The following is a 15,402-nucleotide window of genomic DNA, read 5'->3' on the forward strand; positions in this document are numbered from 1 at the left end:
TCTAGAGAAAATTTCACCTACTTAACTTTTTCATCCTGTCCCCTCAACTTATACTCAATAGTAGGCAAGTTTGCCGATTTGGACACTTTTAAAGGAAATATGGGTGAGAAGCAAAGGTCACGAAGATGACGTATGATACAAGAGAATGGGCTTCCTTTATTCAGTCTGGAAACAAATGTTCAGTTTCTATGAACTAGTAAAGGTGGTGCTAACTTCGACTTCGTTTGGTATAAAAAGCATCCTAGGTATATTATGTGTTGACAAACAGTAACAGTAAGTCAATTTTAACAGGCCCAAAAAAAAAAGAAATCCCATAAATGTAGGGGGTGGGGATACATGGTCCAAAACTTAGTTTTTAAAGTGGTATTAAAAAAAAAAAAAAAAAAAAAAGTCCAACAGCACATGGCACCCAACGTTACATATAAAACTGAATACATAAGAGGCCTCATTTGTTTTGTTGTTGTTGATATACCTGGAGTTGGGTGTAGCAGTTATATACCTCTTACAGTCACAATATGGGAAAATGGGGAAAACCCTCCTGGGGGTGGGGTTTGGATCCGCAGGACCCACGTTAGAACAGGACGGGCACACGGCCGGGGGGGGGGGGGGGGGTGCAGTTTTAGGTGAGGACGTCGTGGGCCTGCTGCTCCACCAGCATGGCCATGTTCTTCACATCGCCACACCACAGGTCCAGCCGCTCCTTCATGCTCTTAATCTGAAACCACCACACACAGGGTCAAGGGTCAAAGGTCAAAGAGCTAACACTGCTACACCAAGCTGTGCAAACCAAAAGGTCTTTAACAACAAGCTAAGGTACAAAATAATCAAATGTGTCTCAAAGACTGGAAGGAAAATTGATAAAATAGACAAAGTAAAAATTACAGTGAAAGTGGTTTTAAAAATAGGTAATTAATAGTCATAATAGTATTAGTCAGATGCGTCAGAAAAACTATAACCACTTCCAGTTCTGCATCTGTGCAGTATTGCCATGCTACCCACTACTGACAGAACAATAAATAACAATACATTAACAAATGTTATGTTTGTATGTTTTGATTGAAGCATGCCTTCTTGGCCAGGTCAGTGTTGTAAATGAGAATTTGTTCTCAATCACTTTTAACTGGTTAAATAAAGGTTAAATAACAAAGCATCTGCTTTGCTCATACAGAATGCATCCAATGCATTTACTGCTTTATAAATAGAACGTGGATAATGGTTCATCTGAGTATTTTACAGCAGAATCTGGGGCCTGTATCATGAAGCAGGATTACTGCACGGAGTAAAACCTGGACCCCTCCCAAATCTGGAACATGGACTGAAGTGAAAAGAGCCATTTTGGGTTTTACTCTGCGCAGTTATCCAGCTAACTCAGTAATCCTGCTTTCTGATACAGGCCCTCTGGTCTGCAGGAAGAGGACTCTGGGAACCCTGGGCTTCAGTGTGGGGGGGGGAATAACACGATGACGTGGTCCTCCAGGATGTCCGAGATTTTACCTGCTGCAGGTCCAGCACTCTGGGCTGCACCCAGGTCATCTGCACTCTCTGATCCACCTCATCGATGTTCCCCTTGATCAGTCCGACGGACAGCGCCTTCATCACCAACAGCTCCACCTAGAGGGGAGGAGGAACAAGGACACACGGTGAGAAGTGAACACACCACGTAGTGGTTCTCATTCTGTGTAGCACCAAAATTAGGAATATAATTTATAAAAAATCATTTTTAATGCAGAAATTTACCCTGCTGTCAGGGTTCACATGCTGCATAGCACAAATCATTCAAATATCTATTAAAAAATCATTTTAAGAAGAGAGATTTGCTCGTTTGCTAACGACGGCATCCTCACCTCATCCACAGGGATTTTGGCACTCTGGGCGATTTCGTGGAAAGTCAGCTGCCTGTGATTGGCTGGACGGGTGAACGTCATCTGGATGGGAGGTAATCAGACGTGCGTGTTTATGCTTGTATCCGCCATCTTTAAATATTTACCCAAACTGAGACCGAGCGCCAAGTTAGAGCTCCACTGACCTCCATCACACAAAGCAGCTGGATTTTCTGCATTAGCTTGACTTCCTGTGCTGCCAAATCAGGCTGAGGGAGAAAAACAGAGAGAGAGAGAGAGAGAGAGAAAATAGATTATCTGCACTTTCAATCTCCCGCTGTATGAGAGACAATCACATCAGTGACAGCGTGCGGCTGACTCGTGTTTAAAAGCCCCATTATCCAGCTCTCTGCCGCTATCCCATAAGCCCATCTGAGACTGCGATGATCTGCCTGGTCCTCTTCAGAGCTGATGGGACTGAGGGCTGCAGTAATGCTGGTGCTCTGTCCATGACTGACAGGTAAAGGACAGGTCTCTCTCACCTGCAGGCCCCATGACTGACAGGTAAAGGACAGGTCTCTCTCTCACCTGCAGGCCCCATGACTGACCGGTAAAGGACAGGTTTCTCTCTCACCTGCAGGCCCCATGACTGACAGGCAAAGGACAGGTTTCTCTGACCTGCTGGGCCCATGACTGACAGGTAAAGGACAGGTCTCTCCCACCTGCAGCCTCTATGACTGACAGGTAAAGGACAGGTCTCTCTCACCTGTAGGCCCCATGACTGACAGGTAAAGGACAGGTTTCTCTGACCTGCTGGGCACATGACTGACAGGTAAAGGACAGGTTTCTCCCACCTGCAGGCCCCATGACTGACCGGTAAAGGACAGGTCTCTCCCACCTGCAGCCCCTATGACTGACAGGTAAAGGACAGGTTTCTCTCACCTGCTGACCCCATGACTGACAGGTAAAGGACAGGTCTCTCCCACCTGCAGCCCCTATGACTGACAGGTAAAGGACAGGTCTCTCTGACCTGCTGGGCACATGACTGACAGGTAAAGGACAGGTCTCTCCCACCTGCAGCCCCTATGACTGACAGGTAAAGGACAGGTCTCTCTGACCTGTAGGCCCCATGACTGACAGGTAAAGGACAGGTTTCTCTCACCTGCAGGCCCCATGACTGACAGGTAAAGGACAGGTCTCTCTCACCTGTAGGCCCCATGACTGACAGGTAAAGGACAGGTCTCTCTCACCTGTAGGCCCCATGACTGACAGGTAAAGGACAGGTCTCTCTCACCTGTAGGCCCCATGACTGACAGGTAAAGGACAGGTCTCTCTCACCTGTAGGCCCCATGACTGACAGGTAAAGGACAGGTCTCTCTCACCTGTAGGCCCTATGACTGACAGGTAAAGGACAGGTCTCTCTCACCTGCTGACCCCATGACTGACAGGTAAAGGACAGGTCTCTCTCACCTGTAGGCCCCATGACTGACAGGTAAAGGACAGGTCTCTCTCACCTGTAGGCCCCATGACTGACAGGTAAAGGACCGGTCTCTCTCACCTGCTGGCCCCACGCAGTCTTAAAGGCCTGGAACTTCTCCACGTTGCCCCCGTTGAAGGCGTACAGGGTGTCAATCAGCCACTGCTTGTCTGTGTTCCTTAGAGACTCCAGCACTGGGTGCATCAGCTGCAGGGAAATGCAAAGTGTTTGCTAAATCGCACACCTATCTCTGCAACATGTTCATTAAACCATGCATATGCTTAACCAACACCAATAACTGAATGAATAGCAGCAATTTATCCTGCCGCTCCAGAACATGTACATTAGCGCACCAAGTTCAGCTAGCTTGCTAGCAGTAAAAAAAAAAAAAAACCAGCCTAGCAGCAATTAGCATCTGAAGTAATATAATACATCCTGAACGCCTGTCCTTCGTGTCCGCATAGAGCAGTTATTTCGGGCGGCAGTGTAGTATAATGGGTAAGAAGCTGATCTTGTCACCTAAGGGTCACAGGTTCGATTCCCAGGTAGGGGACACTGCCATTGCACCCTTGAGCAAGGTACTTAACTGGCATTGCTTCAGTATATATCCAGCTGTATAAATGTATGCAATGTAAATGTAAAAAGTTGTGTAAGTCGCTCTGGATAAGAGCATCTGCTAAATGACTAATCTCATTTGTATTATGCAAACTGCTTAGCAATACTGTAGCATGGCCAAAGGGGGGATAGAGGATGTAGCTAACAGGCAACCATATTTCAACCAAGTCGCGGTGTAATTTACCAGCTCTCCAAAGTTGTACACTCCTTCCCCCAGGAGTCCGGCCAGCCCCAAAGTGAAGGCTCTCTCCTGCTGCTCGGCCTCTGAAATGGAAAAGCATTTTTCATAAACGAGCACAAATCGAAAAGAGGAAATGATGAAAAAAATAATTGCTTGCAATTTAACAGCGCTGAAATAAAACTGGCACCCATCTTAAGAAAAAACACAAACCTTTAAGATAAAGTACAATTTTCCGTTATATTTCCACTTTATTCAGGAAAGAGCCTTTAAGGCAAGTTGGTCAGTAATGTTTTAAAGGAGGCTAGACCATGGGAACTTTCTTTTGTAGTTTTTGCTTTATTCGGATGTGTATGAAGCAGAGAAGGGGCGACATATCTCAGGAGGTAAGAGCGGTTGTCTGGCAGTCGGAGGGTTGCCGGTTCGTTCCCCCACCCTGGGCTTGTCGAAGTATTCCTGAGCTAGACACCTAACCCCTAATTGCTCTGGTGAATCGAGGCATCAGTTGTAAAGCGCTTTGGATAAACGTGCTATATAAATGCAGTCCATTTACCAGAAGATTTGTAGAAATTGTCAGATTGGGTTGCTGGGGGATCCAATTCTTTCAATATACTTTTTAAAATAAAAACACCGAGCCAGCAGGACTCTTTAGGGGCCAGATCATAACTGGAAATGTGCTCATAGTGTTTGGTCAAGACAGAATGACAGCGTGTTCTTATAGTGTTTGGTCTCGACAGAACGACAGCGTGTTCTTATAGTGTTTGGTCTCGACAGAACAACAGCATGCTCTTATAGTGTTTGGTCTCGACAGAACGACAGCGTGTTCTTGTAGTGTTTGGTCTGGCCAGAACGACAGCGTGTTCTTATAGTGTTTGGTCTGGCCAGAACGACAGCGTGTTCTTATAGTGTTTGGTCTGGCCAGAACAACAGCGTGTTCTTATAGTGTTTGGTCTGGCCAGAACAACAGCGTGTTCTTGTAGTGTTTGGTCTGGCCAGAACAACAGCGTGTTCTTGTAGTGTTTGTTCTGGACAGAACGACAGCGTGTTCTTGTAGTGTTTGTTCTGGACAGAACGACAGCGTGTTCTTGTAGTGTTTGTTCTGGACAGAACGACAGCGTGTTCTTGTAGTGTTTGGTCTGGCCAGAACAACAGCGTGTTCTTATAGTGTTTGGTCTCAACAGAACGACAGCGTGTTCTTATAGTGTTTGGTCTGGCCAGAACAACAGCGTGTTCTTATAGTGTTTGGTCACGACAGAACAACAGCGTGTTCTTATAGTGTTTGGTCTGGCCAGAACGACAGCGACCCTAACCCCCCCTCCGTTTCGCTGGGTTCGCAGGTACCTGGCAGATCCTTCGCGTCCACACAGCCCAGGTAGCGCAGTGCGTCCTTGTAGTACGAGGCGTGGTTCCCGATGATGCGGTAGTACTTGCTGGAGAGGTCGTAGAATCTTCCGTGCACCGAGGTGACGCCGGGCAGGTTGTTCAGCATCTCCTCCACCTCCTCGATCAGCTTCTGCAATGATGCGCGACAGACCAAAAATGAAGGGAGATTTGCAAGGATCCGCGAAAAGTAGGAAACCAGAACCAGCTGTTCTTATCATGTTTTGGCATTACCTTTGTGGCAGGAAGGTCGTTTATTTCCAGCTTGAGGCTGCCGATGGAGGTCTTGCAGAGAATGACCGCTTCGTCGCTGCTTTTCACCTTTATTATAAAAAAATGGGCACGTTAACCACAAAAACTCAATTTAACGAGCGCCTTTGTGTATCCTGCTAGTGTAACACTCTTTGTACGATACACTGTGGTACTGGATTACCGCAGGTGAAATTACAGGAGGCGAAAATACCTTTTCTTTTGTTTTCTCAAGGAAGGTTATGGCAGTGGTGGGTTCTGTGGAGACGAGGGATAGAAATTCAGTTTGATTTTCATTCTAGAAGCTCACATACAGAGACGGTGAAAGTGTGTCAGTATTAACATGAGATGTGTAAACTCGGGGAAGTACCCGTTTTGGTGAATTATGGGGCTTTTGGTTACATTCTGTAAATGGGAAATTGAGAAGATGGGGGGAAGGCTTGACGTACGGAATGAAAACTGAAGCCTCTGTGCTCTTACCTTTCATCTTTCTGGTGACGAAAAGGATGATCTCCACCAGGGACAGTGGGTTGATTCTGCCAGGGAAAAGGAGAGGGAAGTGTCAGCGTTGCAGTGCGGAAGATGACGAAATGGCAAATGATGGCCTCTCTTCCCTCAAATTTACAATGTCCCATTGCATTCACTAGTGGCAGATACAGGAGAGCACAAACAAATGTACTTTCTTCCGAGGCACCCGATGTCAACTGCTGCTTTTCATCGCAATTCAGTTCACAATTCAGACGCGCACAGACATATCAGAGGAAAACTACTCATCTGTAATCCCGGCTGACTGAACCCCCCCCCCCATCACCGGTTGATATCATGGAGGACAGTTGAGGGTGAAAGATCTGTGCACTTCCTGTGTTACACCGACCCACAAACTCACAAACAGCCTGAGATCGTTAATGCTAAGGAGTCATCTCACCTGTGCTCAAAGTCACTCAGGAAGTTTTCATAAAGCTGCAAGGAAAAATAAAACAGGAGGCTTAGAATGAAAATGTCATCTTTACCTGTAAACATAGCAAATGTTACATAGCGTACAAAAATATAAAAACTGTTAGTGGTGATTGGTATAAATGAGATGCTATGTGAGCAGCTTGCTTATTCTGGGCTCATTATGGTGCTAGCAGTGTAGTACAATAGCCAAGTAACTGGGCTTGCAATCAGCTGAAACCAGCAAAGGCTGCAGGTTCGATTCCCAGGTAGGACATTGCTGTTCTACTCTTGAGCAAGGTACTTGACTTTCAGTAATACATCCGGCTGTCATAAATGGACGCCATGTTATAAAAGTCATGGCGGTGGTGGTGGTGGCTCACTTGGATGAGGCCATCGTCTGAGGCAAAATAGGGGTCCTGCACAAAGTCTGTGAGCTTCAGTGTCAGCTGGTGCCACAATCTGGAATCAGAGAAAAACAGGAATAGGCTACTGAATCTGCTCGAACATAATCCAGTAAAGTAGTTACAGTATCTGGCAGAAATATTCTGGCTTTGTGGTTTTTTCCCAAGGACGATACACACAGTACACTTTCAAAACATTTAACGTAAACATTTTAAAAAGAAAGTGCAAAACATTAACACTGTATACAAACCTTAAACTACTAGAAACTGTATAGCTACGTGTTTAACAGGCTAACTGCAGTTTTAGCTAGGTGTCCTGACATGGTGTTGAGGACTGCAGCTGGGATCAAAGAATGATATAATCGCCGTACACTGGACTGCCTGCCTTTTTTCAAGATACAGATTGCGACCAATGATTACAAATTGTCCAAGGAACTTCCAAAAATCTAAACTAAGAAATCTACTTCATCTCACTAGCTGACTGGGTGTACATGAAGCGGTTTAATGCTTCTGACGTCTGCCAGCCAAATAAACGAAACGTGCCGAGTCAAAACACATTCATTGAATGCACCTTTAATATACAGGTATCAATTATTATGTGAACTGACGGCTTCAATCAGAGAAATAGCTCGCTGGCTATTAAGCTAACGGGAATGAAGCACTGCACTCCGATTGTATCAATGGGCCGTATTACTGTCATTAAGCGTTAGCTAGCTACTTAACAATACGGATACAAGCCAACTAACGATCGATTCCGGGTTATAATTCTGAAAATGTGTCACTGGGATTCACAGTTTAGAAAAATTAAAGCCAAAGGCCAGCCAATGTCTATGATTTAGCAAAATTAGGTAGCCTGCTTGCTACATGACTCAGCGCATGCCTCTATCAATGAGAAAGCTAACGCTAGCCAGAACGGCTAACGAAGAAGCTACAAAGCTACAGGCTACATTTGCTTACTTTTTATTGTAAAGGTCCTCCAACGTGTGCCATTCTGTTGCCATCTCTGGCGTTGAGCTCTTGCTCTGTTGCTGTTTGAGGTACCCAGTGACATCTCTCATTGTGATCGCCGGTTTGTTTCAACGTATCTTACTATGAAATGCAAGAAATTACTACAAGCTGAGCTCTTCCGAACATACACACTGCTCGCGCAAAGCCAGCTGGGATTGGTCGGTCGGTCATGTATACCGTAATATACACAATAACTACGCTTAGAATATCTTAAATGGCCGAATTGAAAAATGTGCAATTCCCCAAAAATAAAATTATAATCATACGGCTTCATATTTTACTTTTGGAAGTATTTTGACATATTCTGTTTAAGTTGCAGTCATGTTAATTAAAGATGTGTATCAAATACCATCGTGCTTCTTAAAACTAAATAAAACTGAGATTATTACCTAAATAACAGTTTTACTAGTTTCAGGTACTGTCATACAAGCAGATTATATATATCGGGAATTATTCCTTCCTTTTTGGTACCTGTATAATAGTTTTTGACCACTATTATACAATACATTATGGTAGAAGAGACGTCATCAGTAGGTCGTGTAAATATTGCGTTTTCAGCCGCGACAGAACTGTTTTGCTGGCTGCTGGACGCCCTTAGCACTGAACTCGGGTTTCCATGTCTGAGGTCAAGCAGCGCAAATTTCTTGCCAGTGTCTGGTTAGGTTTGCCAGGTTCTGTACAGGGTTGACTGACCAGACGCTTTGCTTTCGAAAGGCGCACTGATTTTGCCAAGAATTGAAGGAGTAGGCGAACGGAGCTATGAGGTGCATTATTTTGACGTCTGCCCTCGGTCAGCTGTGTAGGGTGTCAGTTAACCAAAACATACGATCCAAGGGAATCGGTTTGCCATGTTTAAAAGGTAACCGCTCTGTATTAACATACAACGTGCATTAAAGTAGGCTGAACAGCTTGTTAGTGTAAATGTTACTTGTAATAAAATCGATATCGATGAACCTGTAGTTTCAGTTTGTTTTCTTCGCATGGCCAGGTAGCTACACAGCCAACAAACGTTCGTTTATTGAGATTGCTCGTTGGGTAGTTTGACGTCAGATGTTTTAAATACCACTTTCCATGATATATTTATTGAGCTTAGTTCGCATATAACGTTACACTTTCTAATGCACTTTCGGTCCTAGGTTCCGAATTGTAGGTTGCCAAAGGTTAATTGTAGTAATTGCAGTAGCTACTACAGTTATTTTTTAACCAAGGACAGCAGGACACCAGCACGTGATCCATCTGCTCTACAGAAATCAGTAAATCCGTTAACTTCTACCGTATCTTTCCCTTAGAATTGCAACACCGGACATTGTCATGTTTTGCCCGAAAACAACCAGGCCTCTTAAAGGACACACACAAACACACCGAAGGCTCTGCTGGAGGTCTGTCACAGACGACTCTCCCAAATGGGTGAGTGTGGTAATGCTGTCGCTCATATTCACAATAGGCTGCATTTACTCATTTAGGTGTGAGAGGTGATCAGTATTCTTTCTTTCAGTTAACACTGGTAGTAATAATGCTTCCTCAAGACTACTATTCACAAATTAAAGACGAAGTAGGTTGCATGATTAAACATTGACATTCAAACTACCTGGAGTGACGTATGTCTGTCCATCAGAAAGCTCTGCTCTCTTACCAGGCTGTGGTCAAATGCTTTACTTAAAATGTGTATATTTTACCACTTAGACACCAGTAAAATGCCTGCAGATTTTTTAGATATTTAAAAAAAGATTTTTTTTCACTGGTATTCAAAAAAAAGGTTTACCTTAATATGATCTGTGTGTATGTATGTACGCATGTATGTATGATGCACATATGCACGTATTTTGTATGTATGTTTTGTTTCATAACGTTTCACTGAAAGTTCTCAGGGTTTCGCAGAGGTAGTGTAAAGTTTACCAGCAAGCAAAGAGTTAAAAATAGCCTGTTTCACGCAGACGTATTTGACCCAGGTCTGTCCCATGTTGCCTAAATCTCAGGAGCTGGCCAGTGGGCAGCTGCAGGTCTCGGGGGCTGTTTGGGCGGGGGGGAGGTGGTGACCGGGAGAAGCTGAGCCTGGAGGGCGTGGCCCGCGGCATCAGCGAGGGGGAGTTCCGCAGGATCGTGGTGATGGTGGGGGCGGGGATCAGCACCCCCAGCGGCATCCCGGATTTCAGGTGAGACGGCTGCCCCCGTTGAAACAGTTGGAGGTGCTGGGGGGGGGGGGGGGATTAAGGTGCTGCTGGCTGTGCTTATGCAGTTACCCTGAAAGAGCAGCACTGGGGAAGTGAGAATTGTTGTTGAAACAGTGGTGGGAGATCTGGCATGTGTAGAGTTTCTTTAAGTAAGAACATATGAGATTGGATGGCCACTGTTCCTGATTCTGTTCACGTTTCAAAAAAGATGTGGAGGGAAAAAGGCTAAAAGTAGTAAAAGTGTTTGTCTAAAGTTACACCCTTAAAATGGCTTTGATGTTGTGTGTTCCTTTGTGTCCAGATTCAGTGTTTTTACGAGGAACTAATGACATCACCTCTGTCTTTCCTGCAGGTCTCCAGGCAGCGGTCTCTATGACAACCTGCAGCAATACAACCTGCCGTATGCGGAGGCCATATTCGAGATAAACTACTTCCACCACACCCCCGAGCCCTTCTTCGCCCTGGCCAAAGAGCTGTACCCGGGGAATTACCAGCCCAATGCCACGCACTACTTCGTCCGGCTCCTGCAGGACAAGGGCCAGCTGCTCAGGATGTACACCCAGAACATTGACGGCCTGGAACGCAGTGAGTTCTGTGCTCCCTGGACCAAGGGCTTCCTGCCACAGAACTTATAAGCTAACCAGATGGGCAGCTCTTATATTCTCATCACTGAAAGTTCTCTCTCACCATTGATGCCAAATGATTCAAATTTGATGCATGTTCTGAAAATTCATTAAAGTGCATGCATGAGCAAGTAAAATACTATAGGTATGATCTTTGTGTGCTCTAACATCGCAGCAAAAATACCTGGTAATGACTGGAGCCTCCTATAATTAAGTCAACAAGAGAGGACAGAAGCTGAATATCTGGTCTGTCTGTAGATTCTGTGGTGCTGCTCTCATGGGAGTTGGGCCACTGCCACAAATTCTATTGGCTAATGTTCTTAAAAAGTGCTGCCTCTTGCACCACAGAAACTGAGAGCAGAGAGTAGTTGCAAAGTGGAGAGGGTGGAAGTAACACCAGAGTTGACTGTCTGGGAGGGTCTATAGAATCTGCGCTGCTGGTCAGATTCCTCTGAAAGTGTATGCAGGTGGGTTTGCTCATTTTTCCTGCTCTCCTGCGTGTGTGTGTGTGTGCGCGTGCGTGCGTGTGTGTGTTTGTGTGCGTGCGTATGCGCGTGCGTGTGTGTTCCTAGTGGCTGGAATCTCTCCCAGTAAGCTGGTGGAAGCTCACGGAACGTTCTCCATGGCGACCTGCACCGTGTGCCGGAGAGAGTACCCCGGGGAGGATCTGCGAGTGAGTGACAGGTGTGGTGTTGGGGGCCGGTCTCACACCGGAGACAGTGACAGAACTTAAGAATACAAAGAACAGAGAACAAGCCATTCAGCCCATTTAGAACCTAAGAATACATAATGAGGAGAACAGTACATTCAGCCCATTTTGAACGTGAGAACATAAGAATGCATAATGAGGAGAACAGGCCATTTGGCCAACCTAGACTTGTAAATGGTAAAATGGACTGCATTTACATAGCGCTTTTATCCAAAGCGCTTTACTTGTCATTTAGCTACAGTCATTCTAAAACCTCAGATACTTGTGGCGCATTTGAGGGTGGTTGTGTGTGCGTGTATGTGTGTGCATGTGTGTGTGAATGTGTGTGTGTATTTGTGTGTGTGTGTATGCATGCATGTGTGTATTTGTGTGTGTGTGTATGCTTGTGTGTATTTGTGTGTGCTTGTGTGTGTGTATGCATGCATGTGTGTATTTGTGTGCTTGTGTGTGTGTATGCATGTGTGTATTTGTGTGCTTGTGTGTGTGTATATGCATGCGTGTATTTGTGTGTGTGTGTATGCATGTGTGTATTTGTGTGCTTGTGTGTGTGTATATGCATGCGTGTATTTGTGTGTGTGAGTGAGTATTGCGCTCATTGTTTTTGTTGTTTTCTGGCAGGCAGACGTAATGTCCAGCGCGGTGCCGAAGTGCCCCGCCTGTAAAGGGGTCATTAAGCCCAACATCGTGTTCTTCGGCGAGGAGCTGCCGCAGAACTTCTTCCTGTATCTGGCGGACTTCCCCCTGGCCGACCTCCTCATCGTCATGGGGACGTCTCTGGAGGTGAGGGCTGGCTGGGGGTCGTGGCGTGGTGGCGTAGAGGGAAAATTATTTCAACGTGCGGAGCTCCTAGCCTGCAGAGCACTGCTTTTAGACAGTCTCTTTAGGAAAGATGATTGTAGACGATCACAGTGCCTTGTCCTCCTGGTGCTAGTGGTCCCATCCCAGCACCTCTGCATCCTCCCTAATTTCAGTGTGGGGCTAGCACAGTGAGGGGCTAGCACAGTGTGGGATTACACAGTGTGAGACTAGCACAGTCTAAGACTAGCACTGTGTGAGGCTAACACAGTGTGGGGCTAACCGTGTGAGACAGTGTGCAGCCCAGTGTGATTCCAGCTCACTAATTAGCCAGCTGAGTACAGCTGACCGCAGCAGGTTTGGGGTCAACGTCCGTTTCATTTCAGTCAGTCTGGGAAGCCTACTACAGTTCAGTTAATTAATTGCACAATTGCCAAAGAACACAATGGGCATTTTTCAGCTAATTGAGTTTTAGCTCATTCCCTGACTGAGAGTTATAATAGAATTGACCCCAGCTGTGGCACGGTCCAGGTGCATTCCTGGATGTTGGAGCTATCGCTGCGGCTGTGGCACGGTCCAGGTGCATTCTGGGATCCTGGAGCTATCGCTGCAGCCGTGACACGGTCCAGGTGCATTCTGGGATGTTGGAGCTATCGCTGTGGCACGGTCCAGGTGCATTCTGGGATGCTGGAGCTATCGCTGCAGCCGTGACACGGTCCAGGTGCATTCTGGGATGTTGGAGCTATCGCTGTGGCACGGTCCAGGTGCATTCTGGGATGCTGGAGCTATCGCTGCAGCCGTGACACGGTCCAGGTGCATTCTGGGATGTTGGAGCTATCGCTGCGTATCGCATGAGCGTGTTAGCCAGGTGCGCTAGCTCTGAGCCCCCCGTTAAAGGGGTCTGTAAGGGGGGTGACTTAACGGACGTCCCGTTCCGACCCCGGCGCAGGTGGAGCCCTTTGCCAGCCTGGCGGGCGTGGTCCGGAGCTCCGTGCCTCGCCTCCTGATCAACCGGGACCCCGTGGGGCCCTTTGCCGGCAGGGCCCTTCGCCACAACGACCTGGTGGAGCTGGGCGACGTGGTGGGCGGGGTGCGCAAGCTGACGGACGCCTTGGGCTGGACGCAGGAGCTGGAGGCTCTAATGGCGGCCGACAGGGGAAAGGTGGGCAAGTATGAGCGACACACTCAAACAGTGCGACTCTGTGAGAATTTCAAATAGAAATGAGACCGGCTGGTAACTGTGTACATCTGCTGGGTTCAGAGATGCTTTTGAGACTGGAACCATGCCTGATCAATGCTTTCCTCCCTGTCCCTAACAAACAAAGAAACAAAATACATTTTTGTATAGATTTTCATCTAGTTGTTCTAGTTTCCATGGCAGCAAGTGGTAGAATGCTCGGCTACAGCAGTGCATTGTGAGGTCACAATGCCAAGGCAGGCGTGAGACCATAGAGCGTGTCAGACGCAGCCCTAGAGCCCAGTGCACTCTGGGAACTCACTTCAGTCTCTCTCTGCCAATTCACAGCTAACGGCTGCTGAGCAATTAGGCCATCGCCCCGAGCCTTGGTCTCTGACAGGCGGCTGTGAGTGCGTGTCTGTTCTGTATATCAGCGACTTCCAGAACAGGCTTCCTGTTTGTCTCTCTGCTCCTCTCATTAGCCAATCACTGTCCTTGCACCCGACCTTGTTTATAATCACTCTGCTGTTGAGTCGTTTGTCCGGCTTGGCGGCAGACCCATCCGTACAGGAGGGTTCGACCCCGGGGACACTGGCTCGGGACGTCCAGTAAAAAAATGTGAGACAGATGTTGGCTCGTTCACGCGTGACAACATTATTTTTAAAAGATGCAATGTTTTGCATGGCCTGTTCCTGCAGACTCAGCAGTTTCTCAGGCCTATTTATACTGCAGTTTCTCAGGATGTCACCGTTTCCCTGTGAGAGCCTGAATGGAGTTTAATCCCTTCTGAGGCAGCATGAACGGTGTGAGGCAGATGAGAAGCCCTATAAGCCTCAAGTGTTATTGACACGCTCGAGAATTTAAGCACCTGTCTGCCTGCGTTTCCTAAGTCTTTTCTGCAGATTTCTGCAGCTACAGTACAATTCAAGACTAATTTTCGACAAGAAAGACATGAAAAAGGCAGTCTGGGTTTGTCTTCCCCCCTCTGCAAAACAGATCGCTGGTGACTGCCACCTCTGGCTCTCACCCACTTGGACACCTGGGTAGTGGAACCTGGTCTACAGCAACCCCCCCTCCCAGAATTGCTAGGGTGAAACAGGAAGTGAAGTGAAGAACACCCCCTTTGCCCCCATCCCCTACACCTTACTTAATTTTGTGTGTTTGTTTTTTTTTTTTTGGTTTCCATGGCACAGAATCACAAGTCGGAGACAGCCAATGAGGAGTGAGGGGGGTGTGGCCACGGCCCGGCACACGACAGGAGCACCTGTGTTATTGGTCTGCCTCGGAGCCGGGAGCACCAGACAGAACCCTGCTGTCGCCCGAATCACGCGGCCAGCGCCCCTCCACCCCCCCCGTCCCCGCCCCCCCCCCCCCTCCTGTGTGTGCAGGACGGCTGAATTCACCTGGCATGACTCCCCCTGTGCGGGGCGATAATGGCGGTATCGTGTTTTTCAGCGTGCTCGTCTGGAGGACAAAGGGATGAACCGTGAAAGCTTCCCTCTCCCCAGAGCTCCAACGGGTGGCTTCAGTCTGGCCCCACACACACACACTTATTTAATCATCTGCATTTAATTCAGTTTCCCCGACCAGAATGCAGGAAGTCGGACTCAGAACGATGTTGTTTTCGTCTGTGTCATAGATAGATGATGTAATGCGTTCTGTGCTGTAACAGTCACTGGTTGTGATGTGTCCGTGTCCAGCAACTGGCGAGCAAAATGGTGTTTTGTGCGTGAGCACTAGGAAAAGAACAGACAGCACATGGTGGATGAAATGAAGATTTAAAAATTTTTAAAAATAATCTTACATTAAACAGGTAACATAGTATAAATAATTAAAAACAAAGACTTTATTTAAATATGTTGT

General features: G+C 46.9%; 2 protein-coding genes across 4 annotated transcripts; one reads left to right on the plus strand and one right to left on the minus strand.

Moving 5' to 3' along the window:
* Positions 1–131: 131 nt before the first annotated feature.
* On the minus strand, positions 132–8,223 carry psmd13 (proteasome 26S subunit, non-ATPase 13). Its single transcript, XM_035395924.1, has 13 exons — positions 8,014–8,223; positions 7,036–7,114; positions 6,645–6,679; positions 6,200–6,255; positions 5,934–5,977; positions 5,705–5,791; positions 5,432–5,603; positions 4,097–4,176; positions 3,379–3,504; positions 2,027–2,089; positions 1,845–1,925; positions 1,495–1,611; positions 132–715 (listed from the first exon to the last, which is right to left on the minus strand). Exons 1-13 carry the CDS (start codon positions 8,112–8,114, stop codon positions 620–622), a joined length of 1,137 nt encoding a protein of 378 aa, XP_035251815.1. The 5' UTR covers positions 8,115–8,223; the 3' UTR covers positions 132–619.
* sirt3 (sirtuin 3) lies at positions 1,855–15,394 on the plus strand. 3 transcript variants are annotated; one of them, XM_035395926.1, is made up of 8 exons: positions 1,855–1,936; positions 9,354–9,471; positions 10,041–10,217; positions 10,588–10,820; positions 11,431–11,531; positions 12,186–12,347; positions 13,312–13,524; positions 14,733–15,394. In XM_035395926.1, exons 1-8 carry the CDS (start codon positions 1,930–1,932, stop codon positions 14,763–14,765), a joined length of 1,044 nt encoding a protein of 347 aa, XP_035251817.1. In that variant the 5' UTR covers positions 1,855–1,929; the 3' UTR covers positions 14,766–15,394. The 3 variants fall into 3 exon arrangements, with proteins under 3 accessions (XP_035251817.1, XP_035251816.1, XP_035251818.1); XM_035395925.1 differs by lacking the exon at positions 1,855–1,936 and adding an exon at positions 8,408–8,923; XM_035395927.1 differs by lacking the exons at positions 1,855–1,936; positions 9,354–9,471; positions 10,041–10,217; positions 10,588–10,820 and having other exon boundaries at positions 11,431–11,542.
* The last annotated feature ends 8 nt before the right edge of the window (positions 15,395–15,402 follow it).

The sequence above is a fragment of the Anguilla anguilla genome, chromosome 16 (genome assembly GCF_013347855.1).
Source record: "Anguilla anguilla isolate fAngAng1 chromosome 16, fAngAng1.pri, whole genome shotgun sequence".
Lineage (NCBI taxonomy): Eukaryota > Metazoa > Chordata > Actinopteri > Anguilliformes > Anguillidae > Anguilla > Anguilla anguilla.

Bases quoted from the DNA above. Each gene is read 5' to 3' on its own strand.
- psmd13 (XM_035395924.1), bottom strand. From the start codon at position 8,114: ATGAGAGATGTCACTGGGTACCTCAAACAGCAACAGAGCAAGAGCTCA. The intron at 5,792-5,933 runs GTATTTTCGCCT...TTTATAATAAAG, and splicing joins TTGAGAAAACAAAAGAAAAG to GTGAAAAGCAGCGACGAAGC. The intron at 716-1,494 runs GTAAAATCTCGG...TGGTGGTTTCAG, and splicing joins GAGTGCTGGACCTGCAGCAG to ATTAAGAGCATGAAGGAGCG.
- sirt3 (XM_035395925.1), top strand. From the start codon at position 8,824: ATGAGGTGCATTATTTTGACGTCTGCCCTCGGTCAGCTGTGTAGGGTG. The intron at 8,924-9,353 runs GTAACCGCTCTG...TCTTTCCCTTAG, and splicing joins CGGTTTGCCATGTTTAAAAG to AATTGCAACACCGGACATTG. The intron at 13,525-14,732 runs GTGGGCAAGTAT...TCCATGGCACAG, and splicing joins TGGCGGCCGACAGGGGAAAG to AATCACAAGTCGGAGACAGC.